The sequence below is a fragment of the Mercenaria mercenaria genome, chromosome 6 (assembly GCF_021730395.1).
Source record: "Mercenaria mercenaria strain notata chromosome 6, MADL_Memer_1, whole genome shotgun sequence".
Classification (NCBI taxonomy): domain Eukaryota; kingdom Metazoa; phylum Mollusca; class Bivalvia; order Venerida; family Veneridae; genus Mercenaria; species Mercenaria mercenaria.
The window spans coordinates 70,875,117-70,897,114 of record NC_069366.1 but is presented as its reverse complement, the minus strand read 5'-3'; the positions used below and the strand labels follow the sequence as shown (position 1 = coordinate 70,897,114).

The 21,998-nt window shown below is 37.0% G+C and overlaps 1 protein-coding gene across 1 annotated transcript in view; it reads left to right on the top strand.

Annotated features, from left to right (window-relative positions):
• The window catches only part of LOC123550422 (uncharacterized), an 86,781-nt gene that overhangs the window by 52,813 nt on the left and 11,970 nt on the right, over positions 1–21,998 (top strand). Inside the window, exons 31-37 of the mRNA XM_053546886.1 lie at positions 1,404–1,486; positions 2,472–2,558; positions 3,425–3,488; positions 6,095–6,163; positions 9,235–9,398; positions 12,596–12,734; positions 20,260–20,352. Of these exons, the coding sequence (XP_053402861.1) occupies positions 1,404–1,486; positions 2,472–2,558; positions 3,425–3,488; positions 6,095–6,163; positions 9,235–9,398; positions 12,596–12,734; positions 20,260–20,352 (699 nt within the window). The remainder of the gene's footprint in view (positions 1–1,403; positions 1,487–2,471; positions 2,559–3,424; positions 3,489–6,094; positions 6,164–9,234; positions 9,399–12,595; positions 12,735–20,259; positions 20,353–21,998) is intronic.

Here is a 21,998-nt window from a genome sequence, read left to right as displayed (position 1 = left end):
TAGTGCTAACCCTTGCCTGGACTGGCTTGTGGAAGGTCAGTGGTTCTACCCTAGTGCCAACCCATGCCTGGACTGGCTTGTGGAAGGTCAGTGGTTCTACCCTAGTGCTAACCCATGCCTGGACTGGCTTGTGGAAGGTCAGTGGTTCTACCCTAGTGCTAACCCATGCCTGGACTGGCTTGTGGAAGGTCAGCGGTTCTACCCTAGTGCTAACCAATGCCTGAACTGGCTTGTGGAAGGTCAGTGGTTCTACCCTAGTGCTAACCCATTCCTGGACTGACTTGTGGAAGGTCAGTGGTTCTACTCTAGTGCTAACCTGTGCCTGGACTGGCTTGTGGAAGGTCAGTGGATCTACTCTAGTGCTAACCCGTGCCTAGACTGGCTTGTCGAAGGTCAGTAGTTCTACTATAGTGCTAACCCATGCCTGGACTGGCTTGTGGAAGGTCAGTGGTTCTACCCTAGTGCTAACCCATGCCTTGACTGGCTTGTGGAAGGTCAGTGGTTCTACCCTAGTGCTAACCCATGCCTGGACTGGCTTGTGGAAGGTCAGTGGTTCTACCCTAGTGCTAACCCATACCTGATAATGCTTAGCGAGGCACCGTGTCTTCTTTAGCATCAGTAGCTCACATTCCTAATGACCTGGAATTACGTTGTGAGTCACTCCAATCAATAAACCATACACTGCTAAAATGCCGACTTCCCTTAACGTTACTTGTGGAAGGTCAGTGGTTCTACCCTAGTGCTAACCCATGCCTGGACTGGCTTGTGGAAGGTCAGTGGTTCTACCCTAGTGCTAACCCATACCTGGAATAATGCCTTTAGGGGCACCTGTGGTCTTCTTTAAGCATTCAGAGCTCACAGTTCCTATATGACCTGAATTACGTTGGTGTCACTCCAAATCAGATAAACATACACTGTCTTATAAAAATGCCGAACTTCCCCTTAAAGTTAACTGTAGGACTGATGCTGTCCTGGAAATATCCTTAACTGACTTTTTGGTTAAAAATCACTACTCATTAATTTTAATGAACAGATAATATTGTTACCTCATGCTCTCTAAAGTTTGCCATTTTTGACTGAACTTTCTAGCCAGTTTTATCAGTCCCTCCATGAGGAGTGTGGACAGTTGTAACTTTAGCCCTCAGCAGTGTAATCTCCCATGTGCATTAGAGATTTAAAAATGTCTGCCAGATGGCATCTGTGATAAAGCATTTAATTTATTGTGATAATGTAAATTGTTTGATGTTCTTATCAACAGTTGTTGCACGTGCTGGTTTCTTTTGAATTGTTTCAGTCGTTACCTAAGATTTCTGTTGTTGTTACCACTAATTCAAGAAAATAGTTTCACTGTCCCCATAAACCAGTAAACATTATTCACTGACTACTTTCCTTCTATTTGGCAGGTGAATATACATGTTATTGAACATGTCTTAATGCAGACTTTGAGTGAAGACAATCCACTAAAACTGGCCATGAATTACATAAGGTTTGTTTATTTGTCTTATTACTTTTTAAGCATGTAATATTAATGATTGAAAAATAAATAGGATAAGGCTAAGGAAGTGCATTCAGATCTTGGGCAGAGAGGCCACAGAATTACTCATCTTGAGGTCATAAGTTTGATGCTCCTCAAGATAAGAGTTTAGTGAAGTTGATATGTCTGAAATCATTTGTGTGTTTTGTGTGATTTATGGCTGGAAACATTTGTCATTTGTTTGCAGCGAATAATTTAAATTTTGTGTGGGACAAGGAACACTTGGTGCATTTACTCACCACCTGTCCACCCTTTTACCTCACCAGAGTTCATGTGAGCCTGTCTGTTATCAACATTGAATATTTTCCTTCAACAACATCTCTGAAACCATTAGGCAGAAGTTGATGAAACTTGGATTTTATGTTTTTTTTGGGTAGTCCTCTTCCAAGTTTGTTCAAAGACATCCATTCCATGCAGAACTGTGGTTGCCATGGCAATCATTGATCAGATTTCAAAATGATTTCATAGAAATATTGCTTTGGTGACTTCATACTTTCTAGTTTGTCAGCTACTGTAGCCTCTTGGGTTTGGTCATTTTTAAATACATATTGTATATATACATATATATAATAGTGGAAGCTTTTAAAGTATTCTTATTAAAAATTCACAATTTTGCAGTAATTTCATAGAAATGTTTCTGGGGTTGCCCTTTAACAAAACTGTTTAAATTACTCTGCTTTGTAAAAAATATATCTGGTATATCGATGTTCTTTGGTTGACCCTCTGTCAAGAATGTTCAGTATGATTATTTTGATTTGTCAAAAAAAAAGAAAAATGGCGACAGAGTGGTTGGTCACCTTTCCTTGTATATGTATAAAGGAAAAGATAAAAATCTTATTGTCGGAAATTGCCTGAAATTGGCCAGTGGCAAGACTGAGTCTTAGACTGGTCTCCAGTCACTGAGCCAGGTGATATTTTGTGTTTCTTTATTTTACAGAAGTAGGGAAAGTGTCTACATTAATAGCATGGATGCTTGGCAGCAGGCCACAGTATTATTTAGTATGGCAATAGATTCAACCTGCAGGTAAAAAATATATCCTGACTTGAAAAATTCTGTTTTTATCCTAGAAATTCCAGAAAAAAATGTTTTTCTGCTATCATATTTACATGTTTAATTATCATTGTCAATCATATAGGGTTGCATCATTATTTCAGTATGCATGTTTTATATTTATGTTTGGTATCCTTATTGTATCTGACAACAAACAACTGTTGCCATATTTGAGATCAGTCTGCATCATCATTTGAAAACATAATTCCACTGAGTAAATGACCATTTCTTAAATTAAGATCAATGCATTTGTTTTACCAGAGTGCATTTTACATATCTTAAATATGTGTGCGGGAGAATGGAGTAAGCATAAATGAGATAGTGTGTATAGTTTTATCATGACAGCATTTAAAAATTCTATTTCCTTACTGCACTATGCCTTAAACAGCATTGTATGATTATATGAGAAAAAAAATAAGGTAATCAGCATCGTACTCTATCATGCCTGAGTTCACAAATGCATTTAATCCAGAATAGTAGTCATCATTAAATATTGTGACACATTTGCATTCAAATACGTCATCATACACATGAGCCGCGCCATGAGAAAACCAACATTATAGTGTGTTTGCAACCAGCATGGATCCAGAACAGCCTGCGCATGTGCAGTCTGGTCAGGATCCATGCTGTTCCCTAACAGTTTCTCTAATTCCAATAGGCTTTGAAAGCAAACAGCATGGACCCTGGTCTGGATCAAGGCTGGTCGCAAATGCACTATGTTGGTGTTCTCATGGTGCAGCTCATACATGGTTTAAAATCTGATCCTCACATTACACATGCATGGATAAAATATGCTTGTGTACAATTTATAAAAATGATTTTTTTTTCCATTATTTTAGGAACGGAAGCACTGTACTGAAAGATTTCATAGAGTCCAGTGCAAATTCTGCAAATCAAGTAAAGGTATGAATAGATAATATTAGATTCACGTATTCAGAGTGATTTTTTTGTGCCCCCAAAAATTTGTGGGATAGTGCTCTGCCCTTGTCTGTCTGTCGTTCCTTCCGTCCGTCTGAATTTGTGCCATGCATATCATCTTAAAGTATTTTACCCCGAGTCTTTTAACCAAACTGGTGTGTTATTTAGCATGTGAAGTTGTGCACCTGGTGCTTTAATCTGGATCTCACAAGCCAGACAAAAGTTATGGTCCTTGACTTAGTAAAAAATATGCATAAAAAGGGCCTAAATTTTTGTTGTTTGTATCTCAAAAATGATTTGACCTAAGATTAAGAAATATTACAGGAATACTATCCAGCTTGTGAATTGTTCACCTGTTTTTAGCTCACCTGAGCAATGCTCAGGAGAGTTTTTCTGATCGCTCGATGTCCGTCGTCCGTCAACATTTAGCTTGTGTATGCGATAGAGGCTGTATTTTTCAATTGATCTTCATGAATTTCTGTCAGAATGATTACCTTGATGAAATCTAGGCCGAGTTCGAAAATGGGTCATCTGAGGTCAAAAACTAGGTCACTAGGTCAAATCAAGGAAAAACCTTGTGTATGCGATAGAGGCTGTATTATTCAATTGATCTTCATGAATTTTGGTCAGAATGATTACCTTGATAAAATCTAGGCCAAGTTCTAAAAAGGGTCATCTGGGGTCAAAAACTAGGTCACTAGGTCAAATCAAAGAAAAACCTTGTGTATGCGATAAAGGCTGTATTTTTCAACTGATCTTCATGAAATTTGGTCAGAATGATTACCTTGATAAAATCTAGGCCAGATTCAAAAATGGGTCATCTGGGATCAAAAACTAGGTCACTAGATCAAATCAAGAAAAACCCTTGTGTATGCGATAGAGGCTGTATTTTTCAATTGATCTTCATGAATTTTGGTCAGAATAATTGCCTTGATAAAATATAGGGCAGGATGGAATATGGGTTATCTGGGTTCAAAAACTAGGTCACTAGGTCAAATCAAAGCAAAACCTTGTTTATGTGATAGAGGCTGTATTTTTCAATTGATCTTCATGAAATTTGGACAGAATGATTGCATTGATGAAATCTAGGTCAATTTAGATGATGGGTCATCTGGGGTCAAAAACTAGGTCACTAGGTCATGTCAAAGTAAAACCTTGTGTATGCGATAGAGGCTGTATTTTTCAATTGATCTTCATGAAAATTGGTCAGTATGATTGCCTTGATGAAATCTAAGTCAGATTTGAATATGGGTCATCTGTGGTCAAAAAGTAGGTCATTAGGTCAACTCAAAGAAAAACACTGTGTATCCGATAGAAGCGGTATTTTTGTATTGATCTTCATAAAATTTGGTCAGAATGATTGCCTTGATGAAATCTAAGTCAAATTTGAATATGGGTCATCTGGCATCAAAAACTAGGTCACTAGGTCATATCAAATAAAATACTTGTTTAAACTCAAGAGACCACATTTTTGGTCCAATTCTAATGAAAATTGGCCAGAATATTTGTTTCCATAAATTCCTTAGGTCAAACATGTTTACACTGTTATGGTGTGTTTCATCTTGGTCCACTTGTTTAGAGATTGCATTGAACCAGACCAGAGCTATGGTCCTTGTCGTTATGTCAAAAATATGCATTAAAGGCATACAAGATTGTGTCACACTTCTCTCAAAAAGTATTTGACTTACGAATCATAAAACATTTAGAGGATTGTTATATAGCATGTGAAGCTGTGCAGCTGGTGTTCTATAAAGGATTTCACCCAGACAGACCAGAGTAATGGTCCTTGATTCAGTGAAAAATACAAAAGATGTGCTTAAAAGATTGAGTTGCATAAACAGTCAAACTTTGTTCACTTGAACTTTACAGGACCAGCAGAATTTGTTCGAATTATTGGTTGTACGAGCCATCTTACATATTACATTATACAGAGATTTTGCCGTGACCTGGCGAAGAGTTTTACCGAAGGGTGATGTTCGAATTATCCGAGTTTGAGCGAACAAAGTTTGACTGTATCTTAGAAAATATTTCATCTTCAGTCATGAAACAAAATGAATTTGAATGTTCAACATGAGAATTTGTGCACCTGGTTTTTTTTTGCGCTGCAAGACAAGAGGTATGGCCCGTGACTTTCTGAAATTTATGTAAAAAGAATAAGGTATGTGGAACACACAGACGGGAAATTAAGTTTGTGTCCAATGTATCAAAATGTGCTTGACCTAGAGTTAAAAAAAAAAAAGAAAGATTTGTTCTCTTTGGGATTTCACTCAGCTAGACTAGAGTTATGGTCCTTGACATAGTGAAAAATACCCATAAATGATTAAAAGTACCGGTATATGCTGCATATATCTTAAAAAAATATTTGACATAGTCTTGAAACCATGTACAGTAATAGGAGTAGGGGCCTATGGACACACATCTAATTTTATTTAGTTACATGGACACACATCTAATTTTATTTAGTTACATTTGGAAAATAAGTTAAATGGTATATCGATTTTACTAAGCATACCTTAAAAAATGAAAGGAAAAAGAAAGGACAACAGAAAATGAACTGTAGAGCTCACTGAATTTTAGCATTTCTATTGTAGGTTCTTTCCTGTTTGGTACAAATGTTGTTTCTGCAGCTGACCTATATACAGAACTTTGAATTACCTCAGGTAATATTTTATACCATACTTGTGTTCATTCATTAAAATCTGAATTAAGAGACAGGCTTAAATGAACCAAACTGCTTTTAAAATATAGTAAAGTGCATTATCTCAGTGGAAATTTCACAATAGGTTGTAATTATACATGCTCATAATATGGTTTATTCTTGTAAAGTTTGATGAAAATATGTGATATCTCAAAATCTTATAAGCCAAATATAAAAATTGTTATTTCAGCACCCAATGCTAAATTTTTAAAGACTCGGTCTGTTCAAATATTGGTCAAGCTTTTTTATTACACATTGTATCTCAGACTGTAGGGTTAACGCACGTTTATTTGTGTGACAACATCTGCAGAATCCCAAGGGATTGGTTGGTGCACGAGCCAGTAGGGCGAGTGCACCAACATAGCCCGAGGGATTCTGCAGATATTGTTTCACGAAACAAACGTGTGTTTTCGCTATTCTTGCATAAAACACAACTAAAGTGCTGGAAATATCGAAAAAACAAGACTATTCAGGTGACATTAGTCGATCGAAGTTGGCTGTTTCAGGTTGTTATGGACACATGTTTTATTTATGCATTTCCAGGGCCTACAGAAACAGTGCATATTTTATACATGTCGAACGGACATTCTTGATGTGGTAATTTCTTTAATATTAAATATATGTAAAATAAGTATGACTCCCCCTTTTTCCGATATATCGGTAGGAACTTTAGCTTTAGAGGCTCGGAATTATAAGAATAGGGCATACACGACATCTTGTCTTTACACAATTTGTAGGTGAGGTGCCAACAGAACACAATTTTGCTTGGTTTAATTAATAGTCTGTCCCTTAGGCTTTTTAAATGTAAACATTATCGTTTAATAGAAATTGGTATCGATACCTATATTCTTCATATCGTTAAAAAATGAAAGCTCTAGGCCTATATCGTAGAAAATTTTGCTTTGCACCCCACCCCATCACGATCAAAGTTTGATAAACACAAAAATTTGAATTTTTCCAACATCCATATAGTCAGCTTAGATTGGATTTATAAACTCAAACACGGTTGGTGAGATCTACAAATAAATTGAAAAATATATAATAAATACCTTCTGTTCATCAAATGTTCATTAACTATGGAAAAATCCTTCAAACTTAACGCTTGGTCATGTTTATGCTTTACATTACACACCATCACTACATCAGTAGACTGCATAGATGTGTAAAGTAGACACAAACATTTTTTAAAAGTTTTAGTGTAAGATTTAAAGTTAGCATGTCAACTTTCTCGAATCATATTAATTTGGAAAATGAAATTGTATTCTTGTAAATGTTGTTTGCCTATCATTTTCAGGGATTAAATCGCGGCGTTTAAACTTACTTTGAGTCAAATACGCGTAATACAATAATACGGAACGTCATTGTAGTCGCGTATCAAGAGAGGTAGCACTTATTACAAGTTAAAGTAAAGTTAGGTTAAAAAATGATATTTTTAATAAAAATGCAGATGAAAAGATTTCATAAATCTCGACCCTTTCGACTTTGGCCAAAATTGATTCGGGATCCATAATTTGCTTACGTTGGACCCACAACAGCATATTCAAAACGTTCACCAACAGTGCGTGCTCACGAGAATCTCCTTGTTTGTACATGTTTTTTCCCTGTTTGTGCATGCCCGAAATCGGCAAAAAACAAAGGTTTTATGCAAGAATGCACTTTCAGTTTCATTTGAATTGAGATTTAAAGCTGTGGTTCTTGAGTTGGAGAGAAAGTTCAAACAATTCTAACCATTGCATTCTTGAGAACAAGAGGTTACCTTTTATCACACCATGATTATTTATGCCTTCACCATTAAAAGTGGGGCTGGGGGAGGGCAACAAATATTAATTTATCTGTCAATGTGTTTGCATGTGAGCTAGTACACAAAGTAGTATGAGGCCTATAACTTAGTGTGCAATGTCAGCTTTTGAAAACACAAAGCACATTGACCAGCATATCAAGACGTTTCATGGTCAGGACCCATACTACTGCCTTTAAGATCCAAGTTCACAGAGCTCAAAGATTTAAGACCATTTTTGTTGTCTTCTCTATATCTTTCAGGCTTGAATAACTTGGCACAAACATTCAACATATATAGATTACCTGTGGGATGGAAGACCCATAAGATTTAGGTCACACTTGGAGGGCAAACATTTAAGATCTTTTTTCCTGTCTACTCCTAAATTTTTTATAGGCAGTTCTTTCTTGTCCATTGTCCATTATATAGTTTTTGTTTGAATTGATGGATATTCAGATGACTGCACAAAATTCACCATGACAAGACGGTATGTCCCAGTTAGAACTTGTACCTTGACCTTAAAGGTCAAGGTCAAAGTCATACTTCAGGGTCAAAGATATTTGGCACATTTTTTATTGCTCTGTGTTCAATATCTGTATGAATAAGTTGATATTCAAGTACATTGGCACAAACATTTATCATAATTAGATAATGTGTTGCGTGTAAGACTTACACCCCTAGCTAAAAGGTGAAGGTCACCTGAATAGCTCATTTCTTTTTGTTCAGTCTATAACTTTTGTATTTTTAATTAGATTGATTGATATTTTAATAACTCGGCACAAACATTCACTACAATAACGGCAATGTATGAAATCTAACACTTCGATTCCTAGCTCAGAGGTTAAGATTACACTTTGAGGTCAAAGATTTCTATATTTTTTTTATTGTAGCCCAGCCTTTAACTTTTATATGCATAGAAGGATATTCATAGAACTTGGTACAAATGTTCACCATAAAAAGAGATGTGATATTCAATCATGAAGTAATGATGAAAAAAATATTAACAATAGTTTTGTTTGTCAGCCCTTAAGTTAAGTATGAGTGTTTTGTTGCCAAGTGCCATCACAGGACTCGCACTTTTGTCCTAACATCACATAGTCGGGGCATTTGTGTCCTATGGACACATTTCTAGTTCTAGTTTTTCTTTCCATCAAAATGTTTTAACAGTGTGCAGATTTGATCTTTATAGGGTTTCCCATTTTAAATGGAACATGCCAAGTTTATTATTGTAAATAGTGATGCTTTTTTGATTCCAGAGTAGCTGTCATTCAGACAAACTAGAATCAGTTTTGACAGAAGCACTGAACTGGAGAGAAGGAAAATATTTGGTGAAGATGTGTTTGTCAGAAACTCTTGAAGATAAAACAAGGTCATGTGTGAATGAAAGACTGGTTAAAGTGATGAATTTAACCATGTTAAGGTAAGGCTTGATTTCTGTTTTGGTTTAATGTCACCGGCACAATTATAGGTCATGTTTCAATTTTTGGCATTTCATGGTGGAGGAAGACCACAGATGCCCACCCTTCTAGGTATAATTTAATGTACCGTTGGTCACCGAGGTAGAACACTGACCTTCCTTAAGCCAGCTGGATGGCTTCCTGACGGGATAATATTCTTTACCCCAAGCAATGTTTCAAAATTGTAGAACTCACCGTGAGGGGCTTTTGATTTGAAGTAGGCGACCATAACCTCTTGGTTACAGAGGCTTCCTTACAGTAAGACATAAAGCAGATTATTCAGTGTTTACAAACCAGTCTTGTCAATCATAATGTAGTGGTACTGGTAATTTAGAACTTCTAAACTCGACTATTTGAAGAATAAATAGAGCTGTCCTACTCGCCATACGCGTCAGTGTCTGGGTCACACCTTGGTCAAGTTTTTCTTGCTAGTTCACATTTTGATGAAACCTTTTGTAATAAAGCTTTAAAACTTTCAACACTTGTGTACCATCACCATGTCCAGTTTTAGGCAAGAGTACATATCTCCTTCTTCAAGAATTTGGCTGAATTATGGCCCCTTTTGACTTAAACATTTTGGTTAAGTTTTTCGTACCAGTTCATATTTTGTGTAAACTGTTTGACATAAGACTTTGAAACTTCTATCAATTGTTTATTAACACAGTCTCTATCTTTACCCAAGAGTACATAACTCTACTTTGGCTGAATTATGGCCCTTTTTTGTCTTCGAAATTGGTACAATTTTGTACAAGCCCACGTTTTGTCAAAACTAATTGACATGTGACTTTGAAGAAACTTTGAACACCTGCTTATCATCATGATTTCTATCTGTGTACTAGACAAGAGTACATAACTCTGTCAATGATTTTGACGTAATATGGTCCTTTTCGGACTTGGAAATTTGTTCAGTTTTTGTACAAATCAACGTTTTGTCAAAAGTATTTGACATGTGGCATTGAAACTTTGAACACTTGTTTATCGTCGTGATATCCATCTGTAGGCAAGATTACGTAACTTTTGTCAGCTATTTTGGCAGAATTATGGCCCCATTTGGACCTGGAAATTGGTTAGATATTTCATACCATTCCATATTTTTCCTCACCTGTTTGTTATATGACTTTGAAACTCTGACCACTTGTATGGGTGGCGGTTTCCGCCAAAATTAGTAAATATACAATCCATCTGGAAATTTTTAGTGTTTGTTAATTTTACCACAAGGTCAGTTTTAGGAAAAAATTTAAGATATTCTTATGTAAAACTGATCCAGAATCTATATTTATAACAGGTCAAACTTATGAACTGATAGTGTCATTAACCTTTTACAATACATGTACTCGTGTTTTGTTAATCGGCTTCACATTTGGTTGCATGGCATCAAATTTTGATATGCTGCTCCAAATCACACAACACAGTTTCATAATGCATTAGATGGTGCCAAGCTTTAATGAATCGTTTCATTTTACACTGCACAAATTCATGATGCGTTAAACGTGTTCACATTGAACTGCATGCCATCAAGTTTTTATACACCGCTCCTAATTACATAAAGCAGTTTCAGTATGCATTAGACAGGGTCAAGTTGTAATAAATCATTTCATTTTACACTGCACGTACTCATGTTGTGTTAAACAGCTTCACATTGAGCTGCATGGTATGTTTTGTTGGGTGATTTCATATTACGGTGCATCGAAACAAGTTTTTAAATGCAACGTTGCATGTTTAAATATATGGAATGAAGTTTTGTATTAAATGGTCTCAAAATGCAATGCCATGGTTCGCACAGACTTGAAAACTCCTTGAATTTCAAGCTGCTAGATGAAAAGTGCTTGAAATTGCAAAAACCTCCTTAAAACTATTTGAATTCGTTTCTTGCCATGAAAACTGCTTGAAAAGTGCTTGATTTTATGATAAAAGTCCTTGAATTTCCTTTTACAGAAATTTTGGTCAGCTTAATAAAAATAGATCGTGAAAGACGCATCGGTATATGTACGCATCGCCATATTTTATGTCTACATAACCTATGTGTACCGTACGATACGGGTTTAGACAGTCTGGGACTAGGAAAATTACGACGTGTAAAAATTATGGACACAGGCAGTCTTACATGTAGCGAGTCGCAATATTGCACTTCCCTTATTGAGCAGAGTCAGGGTGGCCATTTTATAAATTGCGTGCATGTTTTGTGCTTTTAATTAATGGCAAGATCAGGATTCTCATACAAGAATAAAGAAAGTTATCAAAACAAAAGTTTTACACCATCCATGAAAAATAGCATGCCAAAGTCATCAATTTTGCACTTTTTGAACAGCCTGCATGATCGCGCTGCAAGAACAATGCCCAGTTTTATTGCATTTCTCAATTTAATGGTCCTTACTGAACTTCAGGATATAAACGGAATGGGGACCCATCTAGCTTGTTTTTTTCACAAAATAGTGAAAATGTTCCTGAGAATCAACTAGGACAGAACCCTTCCGTGATTTGAATTTTCCGCGAAAAGGTGCCTCATTGATTCATACAAAGCTACCAGTAGTTAGTTTTACAACTGACATCAGAATTTTACGTGTGTCGGCTGTATAAATTTTCTAAAGAATTAACAATCATTATCTCTCACCTTAATGTACAGACATCCAAAATCACGACGTATAACAAATATTGACGGGGGGCCAAAATTCGAAGTGTACCCTGCTACCTGAAGAAAATGTGTATTTTCAACAAAAGTGGCTTGTATCCTATCCATGGCTGGTCGACCATGAAAACATATGCCCATACACTTGTTTACCATCATAGTCTACATATGTAGGCAAGACTACATAACTAGGACAATGACTTATGCTCAGAAATGGCCCTTTTTTGACTGGTTAAGTTTCACATACAATTCCATATTTTGTCTAAACTGTTATCCAAATCACCAAATACAGGTACATTGTTTATCTTATTTATTTTTCTTCTTTTGGCTGAAAATTTCTGGTAATATTTTTACACTACACCATCAATTCTTCAAGTAGTCGTGCGTGTTGTCAACAGACAGCTCTTGTTTTGTATTTTTCTTACTAATACATGGTTAGGAGATAAGTAAGCAGACATATGAAATGTTGCAATCAAAATTGCAAAAAAAACAACAAATTATTATGATGTGGACATTTATATTGCTTTTATATAGGTATTTTGCGGCTCATCAAGGAAGAAATGGTAGAGAAAATGTAAAAATTGACAAGTTTTTGACAGGGATATTGAAAGCTTACTCCAATGTACTAGCCATGTGTGAGGAAAAGCAGAGCTGTCATCTACGGAAAGCTGATGTAACCTTTTATTAATTCTGTATTGTATCACAGGTGTTTGAAGTTCATTTAATAAAAAATATATGCATGTTAGATTTCTTGAAGATTTTCTAGTATGTTAAGTGGGTGGATATGATAATGCATATATTTATTAGTATAGCTTCAAGCATCTGTGATTGAATTTGATAATAGTCAACTTGACAGGGTTCAAATGAAGACAATTTAGACTGTGCAATTTATTTTTAAATATACATAGACATGCACAGCATGTATTGTCACAAGCTGGATTTTAATCATATTTTAATTTTGAAATATATGGACTCAAAAGAGGAACGTTTGTCGGTAAGAACGGATGTCATTGGTTTTCAGCGCATAAATGTCTTCCATATGATTGTAATCTGACCTGTAAATGTTTTGATATTTACCTTTTTAAAGCTGGTGTTTGTGCTTTTGTGTCTGCTCCAGAAATGGAGACAGTGCTCCATGGCTGAGTGGTATACTGCAGGGTGTCAAGTTACCTATATTTACCTATATTTTCCTATATTTTAGCCCTCTACCTATAATAACCTATAAAATCCTATATTTTGCCAAAATACCTATAAATACCTATAATCTGGAAATTTTGTGGTAAGCAAGGAATTCAAAGGCCATTCAAACCATTAAAAAAGAAGTGATTCTATGATAATTGAGTTTATAAATATGCTGTTACCTTTTAGGCATTGAAATTTGTATTCCTTTCAGGTGTAGTGACCCTGCCCAGCCCAGCTTTAGGAAAGCTTTAAGTAATGGAAGTTCTTTTTTCAATTGGAATATTTTCCATTTCTTAAAGCTTTCATGTATAAAAATGTGAATAGGAAATGCACATGTTTTTATTTTGTTTTCAGAATAAACAAGCCTTAATGTTTCATAATTAAGCCTCATAATGCCTGCTAATAAGAGTCAGTTTCGAGATAGGTGGCTATCAGAAGTAGATGGCAATGGACATGAACTGAAATTTTGGTGTGTCAGGACTTCAGTATTGTTAATCAGCTTAGTGATGAAGATATTGTCTTGGGAGAAGCACGACAGGAAATATCAAACATGAAATCATCAGCAGCTCAGCACAAAGAAATCCTTGGAATTCGAGCATTCTTCACTTCAGTATCAAAATACTTGGTCACTCGACTTCCTTTCCAGAACAAACTTATAAAGTCATTAGGTTGCCTGTCTCCAGTCAGAAGATTTGAAAAAGGCTCTGTAATTGATGCTGAAATTTTGTCCAGGGAGATGCATTTTGATGAAAATATGACTGTTAATATTGTGGATGAATGGAAGGTATATCAAACAGAAGATGATTTGAAAGAAGAAGATAGAATTGACCATTATTGGAGACAAGTGTTTGTGAAGAAGCTTGATAGCGGGCAGCTCAAGTACAGATTTTTACTCCAACTTGTCAAGAAAGCTCTGGTATTACCACATGGAAATTTAGAGGTTGAGAGAAGTTTGTCAGTGAACACTAGTGTAGTGACTAAGGACAGAGTTGCCTTGGGTGAGAAAACTGTTACTGCCATCAGAACTTTGAAGGACATAGTTAAGTTCAGTGATCCTGTAGATGAGCAACCTCACAAAATACCATTAAACAGTGAAATACTTCTGGCAGCAAAAATGGCCCATAACAAGTATAAACAGAGGATTGAGACAGGAAAAGAAGAAAGAGCGAAAAAGAAACAGGAGAGAGAGAAAGAAAGGCTTGAAAAGAAAAGATTGGAAGAACTTGCAACAGAAGAAAATAATAAGACCTCCTCCATGCTTGAAAAAGAAAAAGCACTGCTTAAAAAAGAAATGGAGATTCAGACAAGGTTGACTGTAGCAGAGGAACTGTTAAAAGATGGGAACAAAAAGCTTTCTAAAGCTGTTGAAAGTAGTGACATGAAAGGTGCTTCTGTAGCACAAATGATGATAGTAACAGCCACATCAAAGATAGAGGGTATAAGAAAGGAAATGGACAGGGTACGTGAAAACCAAAGGGAAGTTGAGCAGCAAAAGAGACAGTTACTGGTTAACAGACTAGATAAGTGTAGTTCTAAATCATCAAGCAAAGGAAAGAAACAAGAATCAGCCATATCAAGTTCCAAAAGCTCTGCCACTGCTTCAACAAGAACTTCAAAATCTGAACCAGACAAGCAAGCTGCCTCTTCTTCCAAGTCAAGTCCTTCATCAGAAAAGCATTCATCCAAGAGAAAGAATGAAGATAAAGAAACAGATGCCAAGAAATCCAAGAAGGTCTAATGTAACAATATTATAGGACCCTGGGTCAAGGGACTCCATGTGTTATCATGTTTACAGAGATCATGGTATTCGTAAGTATGAAACTGTTGTAATTTTGTTCTGTAGATGGTTTGATTATAATTGTTTTCTTTTTCATTCATGTACAAATGCAGGCCCAACACAATATTTTATACTTCTATTAACAATGTACTGATATATGTTGTTAGCAATATGGCTTGGTTTGCCTAATTCCCTGTTAAACTGATTTGAGTACCAGTATTGGTAAAGTTTTGTCTGTTGGCGAATTAATAGTTTATTATGAAAATAAGATATATGTTAAAATGTTATTTGTTTAAAATCATAAAAGTAGCCACTTTTTCTGTTCCTTTGTATTTTATGTTTAGTAAAAGAGAGTGCTGGTAGGTGGTGGAGGAGGATAAAACACTTGTCCGACTTGTTTTCTTCATTATAAGCAACCTATATAATCCTATATTTCTGGCCCCCAAATACCTATATTTCAGGATCCTACCTATATTTTTGACTCCCAAAAGCACTTGACGCCCTGGTATAGGTCACTGACTTCAAATTCCTTACCACATAGGACAGTGGTCTGAAATGTATCAGTGTTTTATGTAAGGAAGCCACCTAGCTGGCTTATGGAAGGCTGGAGATGCTTTTCACGTGCCGGCCAGTGCATTAATTATACCCTCACAAATGGAAAGTTGGAGGGATATATAAGAGTGAGCTTGTCGGTCGGTCCTTTGGTTTTCATGGTTTCTGGACAATAACCCATGAAAGGCCTGACAGATTTAAATAAATTTTGTACACAGGTGTAACATCATAAGATACAGGTCAAGTACGACTTTGCCAACAAACCACCATTTTTAGCTCACCTGTCACAAAGTGACAAGGTGAGCTTTTGTGATTGTGCGGTGTCCGTCGTCCATATGTGCGTCCTTTAACTTTTGCTTGTTACCACTCTAGAGGTCACATTTTTCATGGGATCTTTATGAAAGTTGGTCAGAATGTTCATCATGATGATATCTAGGTCAAGTTCGAAACTGGGTCACATGCCGTCAAAAACTAGGTCAGTAGGTCTAAAAATAGAAAAACCTTGTGACCTCTCTAGAGGCCATATATTTCACAAGATCTTCATGAAAATTGGTCAGAACGTTCACCTTGATGATATCTAGGTCAGGTTCGAAACTGGGTCACGTGCCATCAAAAACTAGGTCAGTAGGTCAAATAATAGAAAAACCTTGTGACCTCTCTAAAGGCCATATTTTTCATGGGATCTGTATGAAAGTTAGTCTGAATGTTCATTTTGATGATATCTAGGTCAAGTTCGAAAGTGGGTCACATGCCATCAAAAACTAGGTCAGTAGGTCAAATAATAGGAAAACCTTGTGACCTCTCTAAAGGCCATATTTTTCATGGGATCTGTATGAAAATTGGTCTGAATGTTCATCTTGATGATATCTAGGTCAAGTTTTAAACAGGGTCATGTGTGGTCAAAAACTAGGTCAGTAGGATTAAAAATAGAAAAACATTGTGACCTCTCTAGAGGCCATACTTGTGAATGAATCTCCATAAAAATTGGTCAGAATGTTCACCTTGATGATATCTAGGTCAAGTTTGAAACTGGGTCATGTGCCTTAAAAAACTAGGTCAGTAGGTCAAGTAATAAAAAAACTTGTGACCTCTCTAGAGGCCATACTTTTCATGGGATCTGTATGAAGGTTGGTCTGAATGTTGGTCTTGATGATATCTAGGTCAAATTTGAAACTGGGTCAACTGCGGTCAAAAACTAGGTCAGTAGGTCTAAAATTATTAAAATCTTTTGACCTCTCTAGAGGCCATATTTTTCAACGGATCTTCATGAAAGTTGATCTGAATGTTCACCTTGATGATATCTAGGTCAGTTTCTAAACTGGGTCACGTGCGGTCAAAAACTAGGCCAGTAGGTATTAAAGTAGAAAAACCTTGTGACCTCTCTAGAGGCCATATTTTTCATGAGAATTTTCACCTTGATGATATCTAGGTAAAGTTCAAAACAGGGTCACATACCTTCGAAAACTAGGTCAATAGGTCAAATAATAGAAAAACCTTGTGACCTCTCTAGAGACCATATTTTTCATTGGATCTTCATGAAAATTGGTCAGAATTTTTATCTTGATAATATCTAGGTCAAGTTCAGAACTGGGTCACATGAGCTCAAAAACTAGGTCACTATGTCAAATAATAGAAAAAACGACATCATACTCAAAACTGGGTCATGTGGGAAGAGGTGAGCGATTCAGGACCATCATGGTCCTCTTGTTTGACGTAGTTATAGCCCCTTTCCAACTTTGAATTTGCCAAACTCAAGGTTTTCAGACAATAACTCATGAAAGGCTTGACAGATTTAAATAAGTTTTGGTACACAGGTGTAACATCGTAAGATACAGGTCAAGTTCGACTTTGGCTTCAAACCATCAATTTTTTAATCCCCCGTGTGTGTGTGGGGAGGAGGGGTGGGGTGGAGAGTTGTAAGAATGGTCTCCATCTGTCCGTCCGTCTGTAACACATTCATGTCCACTCAATATCTCCTAAACCCCTTGAAGGATTTTCATGAAATTGGGTCACCTCATGAAAACGATGTACAGAACTCATGAGTCAGCTATGTCAGCTCAAGGTCAAGGTCAAAGGTGTTTGAGCCTTCCATTTTTTGTCTGCTTTGTATCTCCTAAACCCCTTGAAGGATTTTCATCAAACTTTGGTCAAATGATCACCTCATCAAGACAATGTACAGAACTCATGAGTCAGCTATGTCAGCTCAATGGCAAGGTCAAAGGTGTTTGAGCCTTCCATTTTTTGTCTGCTTTGTATCTCCTAAACCCCTTGAAGGATTTTCATCAAACTTTGGTCAAATGATCACCTCATCAAGACAATGTACAGAACTCATGAGTCAGCTGTGTCAGCTCAATGGCAAGGTCAAAGGTGTTTGAGCCTTCCATTTTTTGTCTGCTTGTATCTCCTAGACCCCTTGAAGGATTTTCATCAAACTTTGGTCAAATGATCACCTCATCAAGACAATGTACAGAACTCATGAGTCAGCTGTGTCAGCTCAATGGCAAGGTCAAAGGTGTTTGAGCCTTCCATTTTTTGTCTGCTTTGTATCTCCTAGACCCCTTGAAGGATTTTCATCAAACTTTGGTCAAATGATCACCTCATCAAGACAATGTACAGAACTCATGAGTCAGCTGTGTCAGCTCAATGGCAAGGTCAAAGGTTTGAGCCTTCCATTTTTTGTCCGCTCTGTATCTCCTAGACCCCTTGAAGGATTTTCATCAAACTTGGGTCAAATGATCACCTCATCAAGACAATGTACAGAACTCATGAGTCAGCCATGTTGAGTCAAGGTCACAGCTCGGGGTCAAAAGTCTGAGCCTTCCATTTTGTGACCACTCTGTATCTCCTAATCCCCTTGAATGATTCATATGAAACCTGGGTCAATTGATCACCTATCCAAAACGATGTTCAGAACTCATGAGTCAGTCATGCCGGCACAAGGTCAAGGTCACAACTCTAGGTCAAAGGTTTTAGCCTTCCATTTCGTGACTGCTCTATATCTCCTAAACCCCTTGAAGGAATTTTATAAAACTTGGGTCAATTGATCACCTCATCAAGATGATGTGCAAAACTCATAAGTCAGCCATGCTGGCTCAAGGTCAAGGTCACAACTTGGGGTCAAAGGTTTGAGCTTTCCATTTGTGTCCGCTCTGTATTTCCTAAACCCCTTGAAGGATTTTCATCAAACTTGGGTCAAATGATCACCTCATCAAGAACTCATGAGTCAGCCATGTCAACTCAAGGTCAAGGTCACAACTCAAGGTCAAAGATTTGAGCTCTGTATCTCATAAACCCCTTGAAGGATTTTCATGAAACTTAGGTCAAATGATCACCTCATCAAGACGATGTGCAGAATTCATGGGTCAGCCTTGTCAGTTCAAGATCATAGCTGAATGTCAAAGGTTTACCCTTTCAGTATACTGTTTGCACACTGGCCTTCCAATCCTGAGGTCGGGGGTTCGATCCCCGGCAGCTACTCGGGAATTTTCAGAAATGCTTTTCAGTGTTTCCCACCCAACTAGAGGTGTACTGGTCAGGAACCCAGGCAATCCTTGCCTGTATCAGTGCTATACACTGGGCACGTTAAAGAACCAGGCTGTCTGTTCACAACGAGCTAGGCTAAGTTAGCCGGACAAGCCTGTATCTGATTTCTGATCTCTCTGTCGTGGGGGCTTTGTCTCACTCTGTCCCTCTGGTCAGATTGCTCTGTGTCTGTACTAGTAGAGGATGAATTATGCGCCCTGTGTGGCTGCATTTGAACTATGTAAAGCGCCTTTGAATGTGAAATTGATCATGAAAAGGGCGCTATATAAATCTGGTATAATAATAAATAATAATAATAATAATAATAACAGTGGCGGGGGATTTAGCTGTCTTTCAGACTGTATTGTTCACGTAGTTATGGCCCCTTTCCAACTTAAAATTTGCCAAAGTCATAGTTTCCGGACAGTAGCTCATGAAAGGCTTGACAGATTTAAATAGTTGTTGGTACACAGGTGTAACATTATAAAATACAGGTCAAGTTTGATTTCAACTACAAACCACTTATGTTTTGACATAGTAATGGCCCCTTCCCGACTTAAAATTTGCCAGACTTCTGTGACAAGGCCATATTGTGGGGGTGATATTTGTCACTCTTGTGACAGTTTGCTTGGAGGAGCACATGAAGTCTTACTCCACCATTTAAAACTAGAAAGTCACCACATGACCTACACTGTGTCTGTGTGACACAAATACAACAAAAGCAAAATTATGAGAGCGTCAGAGTTGTCTGACTGTATATACATTGTCACATTCCATCAGTATCAAATGTCAGACTTGCCAATTTATTAAACAGTAATGATTCAAACATTCAAAGATGCTGCAGAGATATTCAAAGAAGAATGCATGTTTTGAAATGTCCACCAAGCCCATATTCTAAGTCTTTGTTAATCTTCTGACTTTTAAAAATGACCTTCATGTACACAACTTTTGTAGTTGTGCTTCAGGCATGTGTCTCCAGTAAACCTTCAGATATGCGCAAAATGTTGCACAGATAATGTGAAATTTTTCAGGAAGGCTTGAGCCAACCAGCCTCCTGAATCAGTGTTCCTTCAAACCCAGCTACACTTCTGGTGGTATATGTACCTGTATCAAGGAAAACAAATTTCTTAGACATTAATTTACAGAATAATGTTGTTTTTTTCAGGTACTGAAAGTGGAGGGAATGCAAGTTATAGATCAGTTTATAATAACCTTGATTGAAACCGCTTCTCCAGTTCATCTGAGACAAGTAGATCAGGTAGGGTTGGAATGTGTAAATATAGTAATTTTGGCATCACTTTTATTTCCCACTTTATTTTTAATAGAGTAGACAAGAGTCATGGAAGCATATTGGGTACATTCCTGAAGCATTGTTTTACAAGTTTATTTCAGAATTTTTAGCTCACCTGAGCACGAAGTGCTCAAGGTGAGCTTTTGTGATCGCCCTGTGTCCACCATCTGTCCGTCCGTTCGTCGATCGTCTGTTGTCAACAATTTGACTGTTAACACTCTAGAGGTCACAATTTTAGCCTGATCATAATGAAACTTAGTCAGAATGTTACCCTCATAAAAATCTTGGACGAGTTCGATTTTGGGTCATCTGGGGTTAAAAACTAGGTCACCGGGTCAATTCAAAGGAAAAGCTTGTTAACACTCTAGAGGTCACAATTTTGACCGGATCTTAATGAAACTTGGTCAGAATGTTACCCTCAATAAAATCTTATACGAGTTTGATATTGGGTCATCTGGGGTTAAAAACTAGGTCACCGGGTCAAATCAAAGGAAAAGCTTGTTAACACTCAGGAGGCCACATTTATGACTGTATCTTCATAAAAACTTAGTCAGAATGTTAATCTTGATGATCTTTAGTTTAGTTCGAATCTGAGTCATATGGGGTCAAAAACTAGGTCACCAGGTCAAATCAGAGGAAAAGTTAGTTAACACTTTAGAAGCCACATTTATGACCATATCTTAATGAAACTATCTTGATGATCTTTAGGTCAATAGGTCAGGTGAGCGATACAGGCCTTTATGGCCCTCTTGTTTATGACTTTCTGGCTAATATGAACTAATTTATTTCTGGACAAGGGGCTATTGAATTTTAGAACAAATTATTCTGTCTGTTCTTTGAAAAAACATTCTTATTAGCGGGGTGGTCTTAATTTTGGGGTGGTCGAGTAAAGATATTCTACTGTATGTTCATTATCCATAAAGCTAGTGAGACATAAAAGTTATAAGGCTACCTGTTGAAGGTTCTCCTGCTAAATTGCCGTCAGAATGTCATAAAACAATAAAATCAATACTATTCTCCTGTGATTATTTAGGTTATAGTCACTTACTGGTTGTATTTGTGAAATTAATAACAAAAATACTGTTGTTGTTAATAAATAGGCCTATATTATCACAAAATGGCCATGCATTGTTTATAATCTCTGTAAAAGACTCAGATTCTAGAATAGTCTTATCAAATTATCAGATTTTACTGCAAGTCTGCAAAGTATCTTATTTAAATACAGTGAAACACCGCTCACTCGAGCATCGATGACCCGAGCACCCGGGCTCGCTCGAGCAATTCATGTGGTTCCGGCCGATTTCCTTCTATTTTCTATGTGATATTACCATGGCTGGGTCGAGCATCGATAACTCGATTGCTCGAGCATGACACCTGGTCCCTGTGTATTAATTTACTCTTTGTTGTGTCTGGCTAACTCGAGCAGAGGTGTCAAAATTTTTCACACCTTCGGCAGTCAGAATGTATCGGTTAATTAAATATTTTCACACACCATGAGAATTGCGGAGTCCACCTGAATGGATCATATGTATTGGAACAGTTTAAATCTTGCCTATTTTCCCTCCTTTTTAAATGCTAACATTTCTAATCAAAGTTGTGTTTTCGATAATGAA